Raw genomic sequence first — 22,829 nt, 5'->3', positions numbered from 1 at the left:
ACACATTTAAAGAAATGGCCCAGTCCTTGTTTTGAAGTCATCTCACTTACATTTATTGAAGAAACTGCTCTGTCTGCATTGTTGTATCGTAAAGCTGCAGGGCGCGGAGAAGGAACAGTGTGCTTGCAGAGTTCTGGCTAGGGGGGCGAACTGACAGCTGTTTCCAGATCCTGCGAAGGAGATGCCGCCTGTTGAAGGAAACAAAGAGTAATGATTTTAAATCAATCATGAGAGAAGCCTGCTTAAGGCGCTTATATCATCATATGGCCATTCAGGATTCTCTGGCTTACAGTTCTGAGCTCCCGTGTGTTACCCTAGCAATCCTAATAAGTACAATAGAGGACGAAGTGTACAACGCAAGTGGCTCACATGCTTAAATACTGTATACAATGACAAAATATTGTGCTGATGTGGCAACTATTAAATCGTAATATGGTGAGAAATATCTCAAATGACCAGTGTGCCCCCATTAAACTTTTTTGTCCACTCTTTAAACACAAAATTGATATTGCGTTTGCATCTTGTTCTCTAAATTCGTATTTAAAAGTAAACTATGCTTTATGCAGTACTTAAGTCTGCACATGAATTGACTTTGCTCTTCGTTTGAGTTGTTATCTTTACAAACACTGTTACTTGAAATGTATTTCAATGTAACATATAAGACCGGATTGACTAAGTCCTTTGAAAAAAATATGAAATCTGCCCCTTAAGGGGTACTTTGACGTCTGGACTACATTTCTAACTTTAGGACTGGCAACGATTCTCGGGAGTACTGCAGAAAACTCTATAATAATTGTTGATTACTGAGAGCTCCCTAATGGACGACAAGTGCCCCTGGACAAATGTGAATTTGAACCTGTACAGTAACATTTTGCTCCACATGGAAAACACTTTTCTTAAGGAGAAATACCTTTTCCTACACCGTCACTAAATAGAGGAGTGTTACCTTCCCTTCGCCATGTTCAAAATGCACTTCATACTGCCTCTTACATGAGTACATTTGTGTGTGGTCACAGAGAGGAAAAATACCTCCAAACAGCTTGTGACTACTAACAAACTTACTAGTTTCCGGGTATTCAATTCATTTTCTAGGTTTTCTTTTTTACTCCCACTTCCATAAAACATCCTATCAGGTATGGATACGATAAAGATCTTGATGTAAGTTTATTAAACATAAGTGTCCTGGACAGGAAAAGGATCCTGCTCAAGTGTGTGTCCAGCAACTGCCGCACCCATCATTACCCGGACCACAAGTTCCAATTCTAAAGGTTCTAAACATAGAACAGAATTAACTTGTGGCCACAAGTTCAAAACTAACTGTTAACGCGTCCCTTTATGACTAATTTATACACTCTGGGACTCGTTTTAGGCCGATGAATCTTTTGACCCTGATTGAAGACACCTTAGGACGAGATAGCTAATCAACATGACAATCAATATATCAATAACGTCATCAATATTTACTATCACAAGACAATTCACTTTAGTCAATGACATTAATAAAACTCTGAAACCACCATGACCTTGCAGTCATGAATAACCACACCAGTTTAGTATGAATTATTTATTCCCTATTGATTACAATTCTACTAGCACATTTATTAATCTCAAAACCAAGAAGCATATTAGCATGGTCACAATATGGCAACTCTGATAAGATTTCATCAAAGCAAGAATCACAAATATTAGAACATAACACAACGTCAACATAGGTTAGCCTTAGCAGAGTACATTAAGGCATTATTCAACAAAGCATAGATTCAGTCATTTGTCTATTTGCGTCAGTTTAGTGAACCCCTCACCTAACCTCGAATTAGCATTGGCATGTTGGGCTTCATGCAAAACAATTTAGAAAAACCTCTAACTATGGTCTCTGTCAAAAGTAGCAGTTGGTACCTAGAAAGGAAAAGCAAACAGACAATCACAATTCATTGTCAAATAGTTACGCTCCGTATTAGGTTAGCACTCGGGTTCAGTCTTCGTCCTCAGGACATCAGTTGATTCGCCATCAGCCAGGAACTCAGCTCAGGCAGGAAGGGTAAAAGGGGCACTTCCCTCATAAGGAGGTAAAGTGTAAACGGGCAATCTAAGGTACGAATGGTTTTAAGAACCAAACGGCAAAGTCTCTATGCAGAGTAACAAAGTGTCTGGGTCATAGCAAATCGCATCAGCATCTCCCTAACTAACTAACTCATTTCCGTGTGACAAGGGGTTTTATCCCTTTTCTGTTGTACATTCCCCTAAAATCAGGTTGGACAAGGGTTTGCACCCCACTATCTTTAACCAATTAACTTCAAATTAGCTCATCAAATTTGTCACCCCATAAAAGTTCTCACGTATTTTATTGGTCCTTATGATTGACGTCTTTAGCGGGTGGAATGTCCGGTATGATTTCATCCTCTCGTAGTCCTTTGCACATCTTCAGTCAGTGGCTCCATTGTCTGTACCGGTTTAGGCGACCTTGTACCTACGAGTGATCTACAGTGTTGCATTCAGCTAAAATGTTTCTACAAGCAAGTCGAATTTCATGAGAACGGATCTACTACAGTTACATTCAGCTTCTAGCTTTTGGAAAAAAAACAAGAGTTCATGTCCTTCAGCAAGTCAGCACACTGCACGTTAGAAAAACACATTTAATATGAGTCAGGCAGCTAGGCCTCGACTCATGCTAACTAAGGCCTAATAATTTATAAGCAAAACTCTAGTACATGTCCTTTTAGTATTAGTGTAAACTTATATTCTATAATAATATTTTAACATTATTAATCAGTCTCATTAGTCATTGTATATGGTGGTGGCCACTCCCTGTGGGCACATTTTCAAGCATGCATTTAGCAAAATACATTAATACATTTTCTATGCAGCATTCTTATATATTAGTCCATACTTATTTCATGTTAATATTGATTATATAAGCTACGCTCTCTCAACAACATACTAAAGAAAAATGCACAACAATGTAGAACAAGTTCACACATGATGGTGGTATGTGCAACGGCAAGGTTTTTAGAAGCAATATGGTATGTTAGAAGCAAATGTCTTTCTGGAAAAGCATAAACCCCATATTCATAATGGTTATTTATTAGCGCACATATCAAGTTGTTGCTATTACCAGAGAATACTACTGTTCGTTTGTATTAAGATTTGTAATTATAGTTGCGTCTACAAATTTAAAGGTGATTAGCATTGTGTAATTCTTTAAAGAACCTTTCTATTGACAATTTGCCTATTTAAAATACGTTCTTGATAACTTGCCAATTTGCACTACATGGATTTGAGAAAATCCAATGGCGTCTAGTATAATGTACTCTATAATATTCCATTGACAATTTGACCTAAATTAACATTTATACTGACAATCTTATAACTTTAAATTATATTCTTTTGGGGGTGTTTAGGATATGATTTTTATTATGGGCCTGATTTTGTTGATTGTTTTTAAGATGCTCAATTTCTTCTAGAGTCATGAATTGTTTTAGTATGCTTTTATGGTATTATGTGCGGAAATAAAGCTGGATTGAAAAGAATAGCTCCCTGAGCAACGGGTCTATACCTGACTGCCTCAAACAGGACTAAATCACTCCCCTGCCAAAAAGAAAAAAAAAAAAAAAAAAAAACAGGTGCAAACCTGGGGAACCTCAACAATTTAAGGCCGGTCTCCAACCTTCCTTTTCTGGCAAAAATTATCAAGATATTGTGTTCTTTTCCAACTCAACCAACACATAGATACCAATAACCTACTTAATTCACACCAGTCGGGATTCAGGAAGGGATGTATCATGGAAACAGCATTACTGAATATAACAGATGACATACACAAATCCGTAGACACCAACAGATGTTGCCTGCTCATCTTCTTGGACCTATCTGCGGCCTTCAGCATGCTCAACCATAAGCTAATTTTGAACTTCCTGCAACGACTAATCAGAGCAGATAGTACAGTTCTGAAGTGGTTCACTTTGTTTCTGCGCAAGCGCGGCCAACTAATAAAAATAAACAACTTGACGTCTGATATTCTGCCACCACCCAGGTTGTCCCTCAAGGTTCAATACTCTCACCGACACTCTCCAACGTCTACCTGGAGCCCCTCGCCACAATACTCAAACAAGCAAACATTGCCTACCACCTCTATGCAGATGATATCCAGCTCTACATGGAAATATCCTTTCTGGACGGCTTAACGCCACATTTAGAAAAGTTCAGAACTGGCTATCATACAATCACCTCAAACTCAACCAAAAAAAAAAAAAAGAAATTCTTGTCTTTTCCAACCTCGACCAGTCACCACAGACCCAAGAATGGATAAATAACCTGGACACTCTGAACTGCAAGCAGACTCTGGGGGAGCTCAGGCAAATCACTAGGGATCACTGTGTACTTTGGTTTGAACATGAGCACACACATTAGGTCTACAGTGAAGGGTGACTTTTATAACCTAAAACTGAAACAAATTAGGCCCTTCACCACTCCAAATGATCTACAAATTGCCATGCAAGCTCTTGTTCTTTCCAGACTAGACTATGGGAATGCCACCGTCACAGGTGCACCAAAAGCATACTTAACCTCACTGAGAGCCACTGTAAACTCAGCAGCAAGAATTGACACCGAAGCAAGAGAGACTATCAAATCTCCCACTCTCTGAAAAATCTAAAGTAGCTACCAATCAATGCACGCTGCTACTTCAAAACTACTTGTCTCACTGACAAAGTTCTACTCACTGGCAAACCAAACTACCTCACATCTAAACGCACTAAAGCAGGCCAAACGAGAAACCTAAGAAGCTCCAACACACTTATTCTCGTCATCCCTAAAAAACAAACAAAAACACTCTCTCGCTCTTTCTCAGGCAATGCACCAAAAATCTTGAACTCTTTCCCAGTACATACTGGGGCTAATCCCTTCTTCGTGAGCTTCAAAAAACAATTAAAAGAATTCCTCCTCGATCAGCACCTTAACCATCTTGATAATAACTTTTAATGCACACTGGAAAGCTACCATATTATACCCATTTATCTCCCAAGGTCCTTACAATGTCTAAACACTCGTCAATACAATTGTACTGTATTGTTTCTTTTTGACTCATAATGTTTGGACTCCTGAAACTACTACAATCATCCTGTATTGTGAATGACTTACGGAATGACTTATGATTCTGTAAAGCTCTCTGATACCCTCAGGTCTGCCGGCGCTATGAAAAAACTCTTTAAATAAAAATAAAATAAATAAATAAATAAACCAAATGGAATATACACTGCTTAAAAGAATTAGGGTTACAGATCCATCAGAGCCAAGTTATTACCAAGCCTAGGATGTGAACTAAGCACTTAGGCTTTCTTGCAGATGACCGGTATATAAGGCTCTTTAGAGAAATAAAAGATCTAAAAACTTCACTGTGATGCTGCGCTTTGTTTCCTGTAAGAGTGTCTCACATTTACTGGTATGGGGACCTTTTGGGTAGAATAGTTCCAATAGAAAGGCTTATATTCACCATATCTACTGTCTGCACCTTAGTCACATACCAAATTCCAAGGGAACTCAGAACTGTGTGCATTACTGCTCCTGAAGGCATACAAAGAAATACAAAGGAACATAGCTAGAGGGGGGTCAGCATTTGCAGATTTCAATTCAGAAAACCTTTTTCCACTGATGTAGTCTCCCACCATGGCACTGTGGGTAATGGTGAGGATACTAGCATGCTTGTGGCCCACTCTGTCAGAAGAGCAATGGAATCCAGGGCTTTTGTAGTGGGCTGCAAACTGGAGAACATTCTGATGTTGGTTGACCGGTCCTTATATTCTACATTTCAAATGTTTGTAGGGTTCCTTTCCCAGCACTTTCCCTGCCCGCATCCTTGCCTGCAAACTTGGACTCATTCCCTCAGCTGCCATTGAAATCAGTGGGTGGGGCCAGTGACTCACATTTAAAGGCCTCTTGGAGCCTGCAGCGCAGGTTCCTTTCTCTGCAGTTTCCGTGCCTGCAACCTTGCCTGCAGGCTTGGAGACAGCACAGCTGGGGTGGGACTTGGTCCCCCAGCTGCCATTGTAATCAGCAGGCAGGGCCAGTGACTCGCATTTAAAGGTCTCTTAGAGCCCGCAGCGCAGCTTCCTTTCTCTGCCCGCATCCTTGCCTGCACATTTGGAGACAGCACAGCTGGGGTGGGAATCAGTCCCCAAGCTGCCTTTGCAATCGGTGGGCAGAGCCAGTGACTCGCATTTAAAGGCCTCTTGGAGCCCGTAGCATGGGACGGGCTCAGGCCAAGACCGAGCCAAACAGGCCCTTCTTAGACCGTCATAGTCTCAAAGAGGCTGGGCTGGGCCACCCCTCTCGGTCTTGTTCTATACCGACCGGTTCTGTGTAGAAGACTGTGTTTAGTCGAGTTAAGATACTGTTTCTTCCCAATTGTTGCTTTAGCTTTTTTATTTGTTAGTCTCAGCCCAGAACACAATTTGATTTTAATTTAGTGTTTTTTATTTGTTACATATCTGCACTATGGGGAAAAGGAAACCTGAGGCTAGGAACTCCAAGGACAAATGCCCGAGATTCTATTTTAACCTTTTTAAATAATGCTGTGGGAGTTCTTGCTAATGAAATCTTGTCTGTTGAAGAACAAATAAGTAACTCAAGACAGGGTTTGGACTCTTTGGTTGTTAATTAGCCCTCTGTGTTCCATGTTTTAAATACTGAAGTGGCTGGATCTAATCAAAATTCTTTCTGTGAAGGGAATCCTGGGGCTGGTCTGAACCACTAAGTTGTGGCCGTCCCATTGGACGCTCAAGACAAGGTGGCGCAGGGGAGAAGTATCCCATCTTGTGGTAATAGAACCAAAAGTCAAAATGGCAAGTGGCATCTCTAAACCCCACCTTCTAATACCATTAACCTAAGGAAATCTAGGAAGGGTCAGTCAGTCGATGCAGTTGAGCATATTAATCGGAGTGCTCTCAGTTCTATGAAGCAAAAATCTTCCTGGCCCTAGAGAATCTAACTCTCAGGTTCAACAGGCTAGAAGACAGGGTAGGATCTCTGGCATGCTCCATTGGGTCCCTGACAGTCCAGATTAAATCCTTCTCAAGTAGCCACATATTTAGTTCACATGCCTCTGCTATTAGTACTCCGGCAGCTGAACCTATCGCAGAAATACCATTCAGCTCAAGCCAGTGTTTGATTTTCCAGATGGTATTAGGCACAGGGTGGACACTGATAAGATTTCAAGATTTGCTTGTGCCAATACACTGACATTCCCAAGCAACCTTTATGATGAACAGGCACCTCATGTAGGAAGAATCACCAATACAAGTCTAGGGGGTGGTCGTAGGCTGGTCCTTTCTGTAGATAAATCAAGTCAGAGGGATTCCCCATCTGTCCGGACAGTTCCAACAGGTGCCAGCAGTGATATTTTGCACCTCCCCCCGCTAGTACTCTGTATGCGCTGGTTTTGGCTAATGCCTCGTCTGTGGTGCAATCTGCAAGGGAGGATTATCAACAACTCTAAAACAAGACTGTCCATTGGCTTGGGGGAAGTTACCATTTGATATTAATACAGTATTTTATGATGAAGTAATTATGGGGCGCAGGGTGGGCTGGATAGGCTGTTCTTCCAAATCTTTTGAAGGGGATTGTATTGTCATCAATTTTCACAATATTTTTAGGGTGGGTCATTTGATTAGGAAAAGTGGGCCTGACACAGTAACATCTGGTGGTTGTGCAGTCTTACCCATAGGCTATTTTTATAAACCCACTGCCTTGAGGCATCCTCTTATTGCTTCTTCCCATGAGCTTGTTAATGCACCTGACAGTATTATTGGAACCAGACTGGGAATGAAGGCCAGAACCTTGCTCTGTCTCACCGCTTTGAATCTCTTAATGATCTGGATGACCAAGATCGACTGGTGCGGGAATTTAATCCGAGAGTTTCTGCCTTTTCTGTGTTAACACCTGCCCGGGTTAACTTTAAGTCATGTCTTGGAATATTGGAGGCCTTTTGGGGAAACTTGATGAGCCCAACTGATTGAATTCCCTTACGTCCTGTGATACAATATCCTTTCAGGAAACATGGTATCTTAAAAGGGGGGTTTCATTTGGATGGTTATGCTTCTTTCTCAATTAACACTTTGCCCTACCCCAATGGGAGGGCCAGTAGGGGATTGGTGACTTTGGTTAAGCTCGATTTAGAATATAACATGGAAAAGATTGTGGGCAGCTCTTCCCACATTCTCAGGGTGTTTCTCAACCTTAGGAACAATATTAGAATCCTTTGTATCAATGTTTACAATGCGGTACATGGGAACGATTGAGAGGATGTGATGGTATCTCTCAACATTTTATTCCATTCCTTTTATTCCTCTTATTCCAGTTTTTATATAGTCACATTGGTCCTCGGCAACTTTAATCTGCATCCCTGCAAAGATTGCTCTCTCTATAAGGGAGATGGGCTAGAGGGGTGGATTTTCAGGATCAAGTCCACCTCAAGCAGTCCGAACAAGGGGATGTGATGAACGATCGGTCAGCTGAATTTAACTTGGTTAATTTACTAAGCCTAGATAATCTTTTGGCGCCACACAATTCCCCCACCTTTAAGAGTCAAGGAAGTGGATTTTACATTGATTATAACTATGTCTCTGCGGCTTTGTTATACTCACCTATTTATTTCTCAGTGAACTGGAATTCTCTCAGTGATCATAATACTCTTGTTGCCTGTTTTTTTACTGGGCATTTCAGCCGGAGGAACCCTGTCGTCCTTTTAAACCTAAAGTTAGGCCATCTGAGCAGGGGCATAGACTTAAGTGGTGTAATGTTATTCCTGAGCAATTTACTACTAAATTAGTCACGTCTTGTCCCTTGGAATTCCAGACCTCTCCAAACCAAGGGCTTCTTATCAGAACATCCTGGAGGAATATGGCAAGACATGTTTAATATTAACAAAGCCCTCTCTAGGCCAGTCACGCCTGATTTCCCGACTCCCTGTCGTTGGTTTGATAATAGTTTTAGGTGCACACGTAAGGCACTCTTTTCTGCATTAAATAAATCTACCACAGGAAAGAGGGAGAGATTAGTGATTGCAGAACCATATACAGAGCTGCCATTAAATATCGGAAGATGGAGTTAAAAAAAAAAAAAAAAGTGTTGTAGGAGGACCTGCGTCAAGCCAGTCTACAGAAAGCAAGCGTTCTGTTCTGGAAAGTAATCAATCGCCTTTTTTTATTTATTTTTTATAAGGCGGATGAGACTGCGGCTCATGATGCACTAGTCCCTGTCCAGGACTTGGAGTCTCATTTCTCAACCCTGTATCAGGAGGATGAGTTGATTTTCCCTCCATTCCGCCCGGTTCAGGGAGCTAAAATTACATTATCTTGAGAAGAGGCAAGAGACGCTATTATATTGCTCCCTCTGGAGAACGTCCCAGGAGCATATGGTGTCACTGGGGACCTGTTTAAATCCCTTATTGGTCTCTTGACCCATCTTCTAACTCTACCTCAATACTGCTATCGGCCACTCCATCCCTGCCTCTTTGCATCATTTGGTTATTGTGCCTGTGCACAGGAAAGGGAACAGGAATGACCTTTCTTGTTACAGGCCAATTTCACTAATCGAGGTGGAGGTAAGATCATAGGTAGGAATATACTGAAGAGACTAATCCTTTGGGCGGAGAAATGTTATATTTTATCTGACATTCAATATGGGTTCCGTTCTGGGCGGGGTACAGTGGAGCAGAATCTTAATCTCCAGCTCATCCTCAATAAATATACCCTTGCAAGGAATGCTTCTCTGCATCCCGCCTTCATGGACCTTAGCTCAGTCTTTGACAAGGTTTATAGAGAAAAGCTCTGGGCTGTACTGGGTTCCATGGGGATGGATGAGACTTTGGTTAATTTTTGAGGGACCTTCACTGTGGGTTGACGTCTTCAGTATGCTATAGAAGAAATGGAAAATGCACCAGGAGCTTTCCCCTGGGAAGTGGGGTCTGTTAGGAATCTACCTTCGCTCCTTTCCTTTTCATTATGTACGTTAACAGCCTGGAGCAAGCACTTTTGCAACCAGGCCTTGATGTACCCAAAGTCGGGGGCAAATCACCCCCGGCTCTTTTATATGCAGATGATGCTGTCCTTTTTGCCCGTACTGCCATAAGTTTGCAATGGCTTTTAGATCTTTTCATTGATTTTAACCAGTTTGGATTTGCTTACTAATTTTTTTTAAACAAAACAAATGTGATCATTGTGTGGTTGAAAAATATGAAAAGTACTTGTTTTTCAGTTCAAGGCCAGGCCCTAAGCAAGGTGGAAAACTTTACCTACTTAGGAATCCTTAAAAACTCCAGACTTAGATGGAAACCCCTGAAAAGGAATATTGGTAATCTCAAAAGGGCCTGTGCTGGATTTTGTGCTTTTTCATCTAGGTTGGGTTACATGCCCTAAAAAACTATGTTGGAGATTTATAAAGCCAAATGTATTCCAATTTCAACTTTTGGTAGCAAGATCTGGGGTTATGTGAAGATAGGTTCTATTGGAGTGGCTGAGAATACATTTTATAGCAGTCTCCTGGAGGCTGGACAAAGTAACCTCACTGAGATAATTCATGAAGAATTAGAAATGAGGTACATTATGGATCTCATTCAGCTGAGGCCTTTGTTACTGTGGTGTGCCATTTGGCTCAAGAAAAAATTGAGCATTAACAGTCTAATCATCTGAGACTGCATGCAGTTGGAGAATATGTCCTGAATACTGTGGTTGGTATATATCAAGGAGAACTTCAGCGGTCTTGGGAGATCAGAGTTATTTTTGTATCCCCAGTGTATATTCAAACAGGATGTTGCTTCGCTAAAGGAGACTTTGTCGCATAGACTGGCAGTCGAGAGGGAAGCCTCAGCCCTGACAAAGATTTCAAACAGCGGTTTTTGAGATGGTAAAACCTGTCCCTAGGATAGAACCATATTCATCAGCGCAGGTTATATTTTATGTTAGGCATGTTCCATCAGCTGGTTTCTCCTGAGGCAACTGGCATTAATTTTCTGATCCATCTACATGTACCTGTGATTTAGTTTCCATCTGTGATACTTTGCACATTGCGTTGATGTGTCCTTTTTATACCTCTCTTTTGCACAAATTTCTAAAACCCTTTTTTTAACTCAGGATTTTTAGCAGGGTAGGCCTCTTTTTTTATATCTATACCTTTTAGCATCAGAAAAGGTCTGTTTTTATTTATCAAAGCTTCTCATGGGGGTTTTCTATGCTGCACGTTAGAAATGACTTAATGGTATGTGATTTCTTGATTCTATTTTGCATGTTGATTTATTTTATGCCTTCGCCTATTTTATGTCATTAAATCAAAGTAATATTTTTATTCATTATAAATCTGAACAAAGTTATCTTGGATATTAAGATTGTTCTGCTGCCTATAGTGTGCTGATTAGATCACTGCTACGTTCTGTTAATAGGTACTCTTAGTGTATTTCACCTAGCTGCTACTTCTTATCAGTATTGTGTGTGCTACATCTAGAGAATAGATTGTGGCAAGATACTAAATACTTTACATTTGAGAATGGCAATATGCACTTTATTGATTTTGAGTTGACGTGTTTTTATGTTATATGCCTTTAAACAGTTTTGTAATATCGGTTTCTGTCCTCTTGTGTGACTTTTATGGCATTAAGTTGCCAAAATAAAGCTAATGATCTCAATGTATTTTAAAATGATTTAAGATATATGACAGCACTCGTGGTGAATTCTGAAACAGCACAATCCTAGTCTTTGGCTCCACCATGGAATGTACAATTTTCTACCTAAAGAGAAAGTAAGTTAAAATTCTATTAATGACAAAGAGCAAGGACAGTTTGAATGTAATTCACACCTCTGTGTTCATAACAGAATTGTAACTTTGTTAGCTTGGAAATTTTACATTTCTTATATTTTCAGCTTGTGAGGTTTATGTTTTGGTCCTTCAAGCCATCAGTGTGACCATCAGCAGGACATAGTACTGAACTGGAACAATTCCTCACATTTCTATTGCCCACAATATAACAACTGATCCACTGACAAAACCAAATATGTCAACAATCAGACTCCGAATAAATGAAAGAGCAATCACTAAATTGGCAAAGGCAAATGGAATGGCAGCTGCGAAGGACCCCACAGACTGTCATCAAATAATGAATTAGGTTTGTAGAGAAAATTATCAATATTACTCACTTATTTGACAAATTAAATATTTAAAAAATGGTTAACTTTGCCTTCCTTCTGGAGGTCATCCCATAGCCCAGTAAACCGGCGGTTCCCTAATCATGCACCAGTCCACGCCCTTTTTCCATGCAGCCACAGACGGTGGAGATTTCGCCCGCCAGTGGCGCAACACATCCCTCTTAGCCAGTGTAAGACCCATCCAGAGAAGGGTCTTGGATCAGGGTAACCCGAAGGAAATTTCTGTTGTCTAAGGCTGAAGCTATATGATCCACGTAACCTGGGCAACTTCACAAAGACCCCACTATGTCACACACCTACCGTTAATAAGAGAGGTCTGAAGGGATTTTCAGCATTTCTGACATTCCAGTTGGTGCGTGGAGCTCTCCAATGGTGCTTGTGCTTGTGCTTACCCGGCTTGTGAGTTTTCTCTGGACAGTGTGCAAGGAACAGCTTGTATCTTTCAGGCTACTCGCACTTTCCTCTAATTTGCCAACCTTGACATAATGCCCGCACGTACGTACGTGGTGGCCATTTTGGATTGGGGAAATAACGAAGAATGGATGCATACTACGACAAGTAATCTGAAGACACAACTTGCGACACAATGTTTTATTTTCTGCTTTGGACAGCCTCTCACAGACTATGGAATTTGGCACAGCTTACCACTAACTGAGGTACTTACCTGAAGCATTTTGTTCTGCTTTTCGAAGGGCATTTCTTCTGATTTTACTTGTACATTTCTTTAACAGTAAAATACTAGCCTACCCTAAACACAGCAGAGGCAGTGGAAATACATTTTTTACAGGGTGGTTTAAGTTATGTTAACTGTTCTTCTGTATAATTATCAAATTATTGTTTGCAAGAACTTGAGGATCAGAACATTCTTATATTAGATCACTAAAATTGTTTTCATAATGGTAGCTGGCAACATGTCCCAATCTCCCCCATTTCCCTCTGAAAAAGGAGACCCTGTGCTACCCTAGAAACAATGGCAGAAACAGTTTGACTCCTAACTTCTAGCCTCTGAGGAGAAAGTTTTCAGTTATTTGAAAACAAGCAATACTTCTACACAGTCTAGGGGCGGAAGGGAGGAATGTAAGTTTCGGGAAGGTGAACCTGGAAATGTATTTGAGATGTCCATAATAATTATGGAAAAACATTTTGGTTCTCAAACAAATGTTGCATTAGAGAGACACAAATTCTTCACTAGAGTTCAAGGTAGAACAGAAAGAGTGGGTACCTTCATTGAGTCTCTTACAACATTATCATGAATGTGTGAATTTGGTAATCTATAGGACTGTGTTTTATCCACTTCACTATGGCAGTCAAGCAGCTGTGAGCTTCATCAGCCACCTTATACGATGTTTGGGAATAAGAAATCGGAGAAGTAGTTTGGTGAAGATAATATTGAATTGTTCCCTCTGGATATCAATCCCGTGGTGCATGGGTGAGATGATTGGACATACTTTGCAGAAAATACAATTTACAGATAGAGACACAGCAGGGAAGTTTTCAGTTGCCAAACAAGGTGGCAATCTATGGGTTGGCAACATCAAGGCGATATGGGTATCACCTTACATTCTGGTGATCAAATTGTTTTACTGTCTAATACTGATATCAGTGAGACAATGGTACAAGATTTTCCTAAAGTATTTGACAGGGAATTAAGATTATTGAAGGGTTTTAAGTATAAAATCATTTTGAAGAAGAATGGTACACCATGTGTGTACCCAATTTAGTGTCCCCAATGTGTGTACCCAATTAAGTGTTCGGTCCTCTGGGAGAAAAATTACAGAGGATGCTGAGGCTGAAAGTGGTAGAAGAGATCAAGTCATCAGAGTGGTTGGCTCTAGTGGTTTTGGCACATAAGGATGGTAACATACAAATAAGGATGTGTGTTGATTTGAGGGATTTTAATACGCATATATTGCTAGACTGTCATATTTCACATAACATTTACATTCCTGAGACTCTTTCCATTCTTAAGTAGCATGTTTTAGTGAAATAGATCTGTCCTCTGTGTACCACCATATGCCCTTGCATGCTGATTAAAGGCACCTGACCATTTATTGCACCACTGGCTACATACAGATTTAAGCGGATGCCTTTTGGATTAGCCTCTGTGGCTGCATGCTTTCAAGGGATTATGAAAAGAGTGTTAGTGGGAGTCCCAATGGTACATTCTTTCCAGAATAATATTTGGGTTTCAGGGAAGGGTAGGGTGGAACATAATGCTCTTTTAAGACAGGTGCTGAAAAGAGAGCTGCTATATTGACTTTAAAAAGGAAAAATATAAATGTGAGAGAGTCAAGCAATATAGAGAAGTACTTAGCTATCCAGTTTGGGGTCCATGTTAAGAAGAAAATCCAGGTACTCCACTATAGCATTTGACACCTTCATGGTAGCGAGCCACACCAATCCAAGGCTTACTAAAGGAGGTGAGGTGGGTTACACATTCAGAATACATTTTATACTGTTACACCATCTGATTGGACAAAAGCCAATCCAGTGCTTGAATTTATAAAACATAAGAAATGTAATTTTTTTTAAAACACCAAAAATATGCCACACATAGAGCAAAGATACCCAATGAAAATCAAATGTTTCTACCACCCGCTGGGAAGGGTTCTGATCCAAAACAATATTATAGTGCCACGACCCTAAGCACCAAAAACATAGTTAACACAGCTTGGCCTCTTTTAAAGTGGTGTTTGTTTCAAAATCGTTTTTTTGCTGTGACTGTGTGAATTCCCTTGCTAGTTTAGTGGCTCCCCCCCCCTGCCCCCCTTTTTTTTCACCCCTATTCTTTGTAAAAAGACTACATAGACCTTTCAGAGTGTGGTTTTAGGAGACTGTTTTTTAATCTGTTTGTGTGATTTAAATTGTGCTTACAAGCTGTCTGCCCCCCTGTCTTTTTTGCCTTAAAAAGCCCGATTTTTAGAGTGTGCGCCCAGAACTATTGCAGTGTTTGTCTCTTAAACAATCTCCCCCTTACCTGAAAAGTAGACTCTGCTAGCTTGAAAGTGTGGATTCAGCCTGTCTGTATCCAAGGAGATACTGAATAGAGCACCATTAGCCTCCCCCAGGCCCCAGGGACTGGACTTTAGTTAACTTGCTCCTTATATTTGTTCCTCGTGGTTGTTGCACATGCTGTTATGATAGGTTCTTTTGGGAGATGGTGTTTCATTGGTTGCTAGCTCCAGGGATGCATTTATGATTGGTGGATAGGGCTGGGATTCTGATTGGCTGTTGGTTTCTAGGGCTGTGATTGGTGGCAATCTATGGGTTGGCAACATCAAGGCGATATGGGTATCACCTTACATTCTGGTGATCAAATTGTTTTACTGTCTAATACTGATATCAGTGAGACAATGGTACAAGATTTTCCTAAAGTATTTGACAGGGAATTAAGATTATTGAAGGGTTTTAAGTATAAAATCATTTTGAAGAAGAATGGTACACCATGTGTGTACCCAATTTAGTGTCCCCAATGTGTGTACCCAATTAAGTGTTCGGTCCTCTGGGAGAAAAATTACAGAGGATGCTGAGGCTGAAAGTGGTAGAAGAGATCAAGTCATCAGAGTGGTTGGCTCTAGTGGTTTGGGCACATAAGGATGGTAACATACAAATAAGGATGTGTGTTGATTTGAGGGATTTTAATACGCATATATTGCTAGACTGTCATATTTCACATAACATTTACATTCCTGAGACTCTTTCCATTCTTAAGTAGCATGTTTTAGTGAAATAGATCTGTCCTCTGTGTACCACCATATGCCCTTGCATGCTGATTAAAGGCACCTGACCATTTATTGCACCACTGGCTACATACAGATTTAAGCGGATGCCTTTTGGATTAGCCTCTGTGGCTGCATGCTTTCAAGGGATTATGAAAAGAGTGTTAGTGGGAGTCCCAATGGTACATTCTTTCCAGAATAATATTTGGGTTTCAGGGAAGGGTAGGGTGGAACATAATGCTCTTTTAAGACAGGTGCTGAAAAGAGAGCTGCTATATTGACTTTAAAAAGGAAAAATATAAATGTGAGAGAGTCAAGCAATATAGAGAAGTACTTAGCTATCCAGTTTGGGGTCCATGTTAAGAAGAAAATCCAGGTACTCCACTATAGCATTTGACACCTTCATGGTAGCGAGCCACACCAATCCAAGGCTTACTAAAGGAGGTGAGGTGGGTTACACATTCAGAATACATTTTATACTGTTACACCATCTGATTGGACAAAAGCCAATCCAGTGCTTGAATTTATAAAACATAAGAAATGTAATTTTTTTTAAAACACCAAAAATATGCCACACATAGAGCAAAGATACCCAATGAAAATCAAATGTTTCTACCACCCGCTGGGAAGGGTTCTGATCCAAAACAATATTATAGTGCCACGACCCTAAGCACCAAAAACATAGTTAACACAGCTTGGCCTCTTTTAAAGTGGTGTTTGTTTCAAAATCGTTTTTTTGCTGTGACTGTGTGAATTCCCTTGCTAGTTTAGTGGCTCCCCCCCCCTGCCCCCCTTTTTTTTCACCCCTATTCTTTGTAAAAAGACTACATAGACCTTTCAGAGTGTGGTTTTAGGAGACTGTTTTTTAATCTGTTTGTGTGATTTAAATTGTGCTTACAAGCTGTCTGCCCCCCTGTCTTTTTTGCCTTAAAAAGCCCGATTTTTAGAGTGTGCGCCCAGAACTACTGCAGTGTTTGTCTCTTAAACAATCTCCCCCTTACCTGAAAAGTAGACTCTGCTAGCTTGAAAGTGTGGATTCAGCCTGTCTGTATCCAAGGAGATACTGAATAGAGCACCATTAGCCTCCCCCAGGCCCCAGGGACTGGACTTTAGTTAACTTGCTCCTTATATTTGTTCCTCGTGGTTGTTGCACATGCTGTTATGATAGGTTCTTTTGGGAGATGGTGTTTCATTGGTTGCTAGCTCCAGGGATGCATTTATGATTGGTGGATAGGGCTGGGATTCTGATTGGCTGTTGGTTTCTAGGGCTGTGATTGGTGGATAGGGCTGGATTTTCTGATTGGCTGTTGGTTCTAGGGCTGGGGCTGTGATTGGGGGTCAGGAAATAGGGCTGTGACTGGTGATTAGGGCTGGGTCTCCCACTAATTGGCTAAATTAGGGTTTAAAAATTGGATTGGCTAGGGTTAGGACCAGCTTCTTATTGGCCAGTAGGGCTATAAAAGGCTAGGATTCAGGGCGTCTGACCCCGGGCGTCGAGGCAAAGGGCGGAGAGGACAAGGGCAGCTGTCTGTTTGGGTCTGTTCGGGACAGGTAGGGACTAGGGACTAGGGCCAGAAATGCTGCCCAATTCCCAATTCCCATTCTCATTCCACCAGAAATGGTTTCTACCCCAACACATCCCTCAACATGCAAACACATTATCTGCAAAGATATCCAACTCATGCATCACAAACTGATTACAGACATAATGCATTGCCCCACCACCCAACACAATACCCTACATACAACACATATACACATACACCCCATAACTATTACAGTCAAACACCTTCATACTCACAGCAAACACTACTCTATCCCCTCCCACTAACACTACCTGCCACCGCCCACACAATACAAAACTACAACATACAACTCTCTCAGTTTCAGTCTCCCAGATACACACTCTCTACACATACTAACCAAAAACACTATCCGCTGTTCGCTTCACACAGACCGCCTGAACTCAGAACAATGCCAAAACCCTGCCTTCAAACACATCATCTACACACACTCTTCCCCTCTGCTCACCAATTACACACAACCATACAATTCCCACATTTCACTCCACCACACATATTACTTCTTCCAGTAATCTCAACTAATACTTATCTCCCTGACACACATCCATCACCTCATATACACCTCATACATTCATCTCCAAAACACATCAACACCCCATCTAACACTCAAATTCCACTTAACAGCACTAACTCGCATACAAGTCCCTCACCAAAAACAACTACACCAATAACCCCTCTCATTATTCCACAAAAACAATACCAACCACAAACATCAGCACATCAAAGCAACACAAACTTACATTACACTCTTCATCATACCCACTCTCACCCCCAAGACTACACACAGGATACAAATTCCACCCTATCTCCACCCCTACCCCCCCACTCTTCACAAACACCTACCACAAGCACCCCATCCCAGCAACCTTCATTCAGTCGCCTCTCCTCCATTGCACAATTTAGAGCCTTACATCATGATCCACATGCTCCTCCCCCACCCCTAACCCATACTCCTTCCACACTAAACAAACGCAAACATAATAAAAAAACATGCCACTCATAGCAACCTCGCATCCCCTTGTTTGTTTCATAATAAAACTACCCTACAAAAAACACTACACTCCTCATGGCTCTCTCAGCCACCAAGTTCACCACCCACACACACAGACCCAACAAAATGCCTCCTTAACCTGCTGGAAGAGGAACACTATGTTGAAAAGCAAGACTATTGTGAGCCTCAAACAGTCAACACAACTAGCAACACTCCTGCTTCAAGCTCACATTATACTACTTACCCTTCTACTAAACAAAACAACACTACCACTAACACACCCTATCTAAACTGCCAGCTCATAAATGCTCGATCACTCTCAAAAAACAAGCACCACATCTACGACCTGCTCACAGACACACAACCTGACTTACTATTCATTACGGAAACCTGGTTGGGAGATGACATGGCACCAGTATTGCACGAAGCCCTTCCTCCAGGCTATCAAACCATCACACAAAACCGTATAGGCAAGAGAGGAGGTGGACTAGCTATTATATTCAAACAGGCAATAAACCTCAGTAAAACAGACAACATCTCCATACAAGGTTGTGAAGCCCTCCTTACCAGATGCCACCCTACTCCAACTTCCACCTGTAACTTTCTCCTCCTTTACAGACCTCCACCTAACAACTCCACTTTCCCAGATGCCTTTCTTGACATAGTCTCAAACCTTATTACACTATACTCCAATCTATGCATTCTTGGGGATCTAAACATTTGGTTTGACAAACCCAATATGCCCCATCCAAAAGCTATCACCACTGGCCTACTCGCATTGAATCTACATCAGATTGTACACAATCCCACACACATCGCTGGTCACATCCTAGATGTCATTTTTGCTAAGCCTGAACTTGTTACTATTCATAGCATCACACCAACCACCTGGTCAGACCACCATCTGATAACTTTCCGACAGACAACTCCACAAATCAACACACCCCACAACCACCTACATACATACACCTATCGACCATGGAGAAAACTCAATTTGGATCACTTAGAAACACAACTAACAGCAAAGACAGATCTAGATACAATCAATTCTGTACCTAAACTTTATGAGTGGCTACAGGAAGCTTTTGATGTCCTAATACCACTCAGAAAAACTAAACATGACAAAAGAAAACCAACACCTTGGAGAAACACAGAACTTAAAAAGATTAAAAAACAAATCAGAAAGTTGCAGCGGACCTGGCTCAAAACAAACAACAGTCAAGAAAACTGCAGCTACACAAACTTAACAGGATATACAAATCATCAATCAAAAAAGCTAAAAAAAGATACTACTCAGACAGAATTCTAAATGCTCAATCTACAACCAAGGAATTTTACAAAATTCTCAATGAATTTCGAAAACCCACATGCATGGAAGGAAGTCATCCCACCACTCAAGATTTCACAAACAAATTGGCAACTCACTACACAACCAAGGCAGACACACTGGACTCCTATTTAAAACAGAAGAAAACCATCAGCACCAACCCCTTTACTAAAATACCCTTTAAGAATAAACCATCCCAACCTCTACAGTCCTTCAAACAAATATCCCATGATGAATTTATGGATTTGGTCAAAGCAAGCAAACCTTCTGGTTGCCCTTCTGACCCTTGCCCACCACAGATCTTCAAGAACATCCTGCTATCTACTTCCGCTGCCACACCTGTAAGAAGAATCATCAACAACTCTTTAACTTCAGGAACTTTTCCTACAGACCTGAAAAAGGCATACATACGACCATTATAAAAGAAAACAAATCTAGACCCGCAAGACCCAAACAACTACAGACCTATCACAAATGGACCTTTCCTGGGCAAATTGATAGAAAGAGCAGCATTCGCCCAGATGTCACAATTCATTGAAGACAACTCTATACTTTCAGACTTCCAAACTGGATTCCGCCCAGGAAGAAGCACTGAATCGGCACTCATGGCAATCTGGGACGATCTTAAAAACACAGTTGACCGAAATGGAGTTGCTGCACTACTTCTCTTGGACCTCTCAGCTGCCTTTGATACAGTTGACCATGACACCCTAACTCAAAGACTCCACGAAGCCGGCATACAAGGGATTGCGCTCGACTGGATTACTTCCTATCTCCAAAAAAGAACAAATATCATCCACTCACCCCCCTTCTCATCCGAACCCTACCTCACAAAAACAGGGGTCCCCCAAGGGTCAATCATCTCACCTTTGCTTTTTAACATCTACATGATATCTTTACCAGAACTGATCAATGATTTCCATCTCACATGCTACAACTATGCAGATGACACACAAATACTACTTCAATTAGAAGACCCCAAAAACATTGAAAACTCTCAAATCTTCAGTTGCCTCAGAGCCGTTGATCAGTGGATGACCTGGAGCCATCTCAAACTAAATACCTCCAAAACTGAAATACTCACATGTGGTGACTGGAAACATTATGACCCTCTGTGCGGCTGGCCTGACGATCTCGGACCACCTCCTCAATTATCCAAGGAAGTGAAAAACCTAGGAATCACCATGGATTCCAAACTAACTTTGAATGCCCAAGTAGACAAATTAGCACGCACAAGCTTCATCACCTTAAAGACTTTACGACGCATTTTCCCTCACCTCGGATTTCCACACAAGGTGCAAGCTACTATCTCACTTGTATTATCCAAACTGGATTATGCCAATAGCCTCTACCATGGATCATCTCTATCTGTTATGAAAAAACTACAACGTATCCAGAATTCCGCAGCCAGGCTACTACTACATATAAAGCCGCAAGCCCACATCTCCCCTGCCTTGAGAGCACTACACTGGCTACCCGTTGCCAGAAGATGCACTTTCAAGCTGCTTTGTATCACCCACAAAGCTATACATGGAACAGGACCGCTTTTCATCAGAAAGAAAATTACCAAATACATCCAACAAAGAACCCTCCGCTCAAGACTGGCACCCCGACTTAGAACACCACCATACAAGAAAAAGACTGTAGGTGGTACATCCTTCTCCGTCCAAGCAGCCAAACTATGGAATTCATTACCCCCAACTATAAGAGCCACAGATAACTTTCTTGTTTTCAGGAAACTACTCAAGAATTGGCTCTTTCCTTCATAACCACCTTTTTCAAACAACTATGAACTGCATATGCCTATGGGGATAATTATTTTTTTCAGATTATATGTATATTTCTATTGATTTATAGTTTCTTTGGAAACTAAAGCAAGGCTGTGCGCCCAGAGATCCCATAGCAGAAAAAGATCTAGAATCCTTCCTGGAGGTGAACTGATGATGTACTAGAGCGTAATCTGTATCTGACTGTGACGCGCAGGTTTCTATCTCCCTCTCCTGGAGACACAGAGTAGAAGGTTCTCCCTTTATGAAGCACCTGTAAGCTCCGCCCGCTGAGCCACGCCCCGTCCACCCTCGAAGTAGGTAAAGGAATTCCCGCCTTTTACCAGGATGACGGACAGCTTTCCAAAACGACCCCACTGCGTTTACCGCCGATTCCGGTGGTGCGTTGTTGATGCACAGAAGCACGAGGACATCTCCACAGAGACACACTAGTAACAATAACATTGCCAAAGGCACACAAGGTTGCTGGAGACGTTTTACCCCGTGGCCCATCAGGTACCCCTAGTGTACAATATAAACGGGGCGTATAAAACATGCTAGGTAACGCTTACTGACATACTCGTAGAAAATACTCCGGTTGGTTCGGTCACGATGCTCATTTTTACAGAAACTAAACCTCAACAGGAAACACTTACCAATATAAACGTAGCAGGTGCCCCAGTTGAAGCTCAGCTTCTGGAAAGGACAAGCCACCCTAACTCTCGGGCTTGGCAAAGATAAAGCAAGGCTGTGCGGTCAGAGATCCCATAGCAAAAAAAGATCCAGAATCCTTCCTGGAGGTGAACTGATGATGTACTAGAGCGTAATCTGTATCTGACTGTGACGCGCGGGTTCTATCTTCCTCTCCTGGAGACACAGAGTAGAAGGTTCTCCCTTTATGAAACACCTGTAAGCTCCGCCCGCTGAGCCACGCCCCGTCCACCCTCGAATGTAGGTAAAGGAATTCCCGCTTTTTACCAGGATGACGGACAGCTTTCCAAAACGACCCCACTGCGTTTACCGCCGATTCCGGTGGTGCGTTGTTGATGCACAGAAGCACGAGGACATCTCCACAGAGACACACTAGTAACAATAACATTGCCAATGGCACACAAGGTTGCTGGAGACGTTTACCCCGTGGCCCATCAGGTACCCCTAGTGTACAATATAAACGGGGCGTATAAAACATGCTAGGTAACGCTTACTGACATACTCGTAGAAAATACTCCGGTTGGTTCGGTCACGATGCTCATTT

At 41.5% G+C, this 22,829-nt stretch overlaps 1 protein-coding gene across 1 annotated transcript in view; it reads right to left on the bottom strand.

Moving 5' to 3' along the window:
• MRPS5 (mitochondrial ribosomal protein S5) overlaps positions 1-22,829 on the bottom strand; it is a 495,636-nt gene that overhangs the window by 383,218 nt on the left and 89,589 nt on the right. The window contains exon 2 of the mRNA XM_069235057.1: positions 51-188. Coding sequence (XP_069091158.1) covers positions 51-188 — 138 coding nt within the window. The remainder of the gene's footprint in view (positions 1-50; positions 189-22,829) is intronic.

The sequence above is a fragment of the Pleurodeles waltl genome, chromosome 5 (assembly GCF_031143425.1).
Source record: "Pleurodeles waltl isolate 20211129_DDA chromosome 5, aPleWal1.hap1.20221129, whole genome shotgun sequence".
In the NCBI taxonomy this organism is placed as follows: domain Eukaryota; kingdom Metazoa; phylum Chordata; class Amphibia; order Caudata; family Salamandridae; genus Pleurodeles; species Pleurodeles waltl.
The sequence above is the reverse complement of the archived record's forward strand: the minus strand, read 5'-3'. Positions and strand labels throughout refer to the sequence as shown.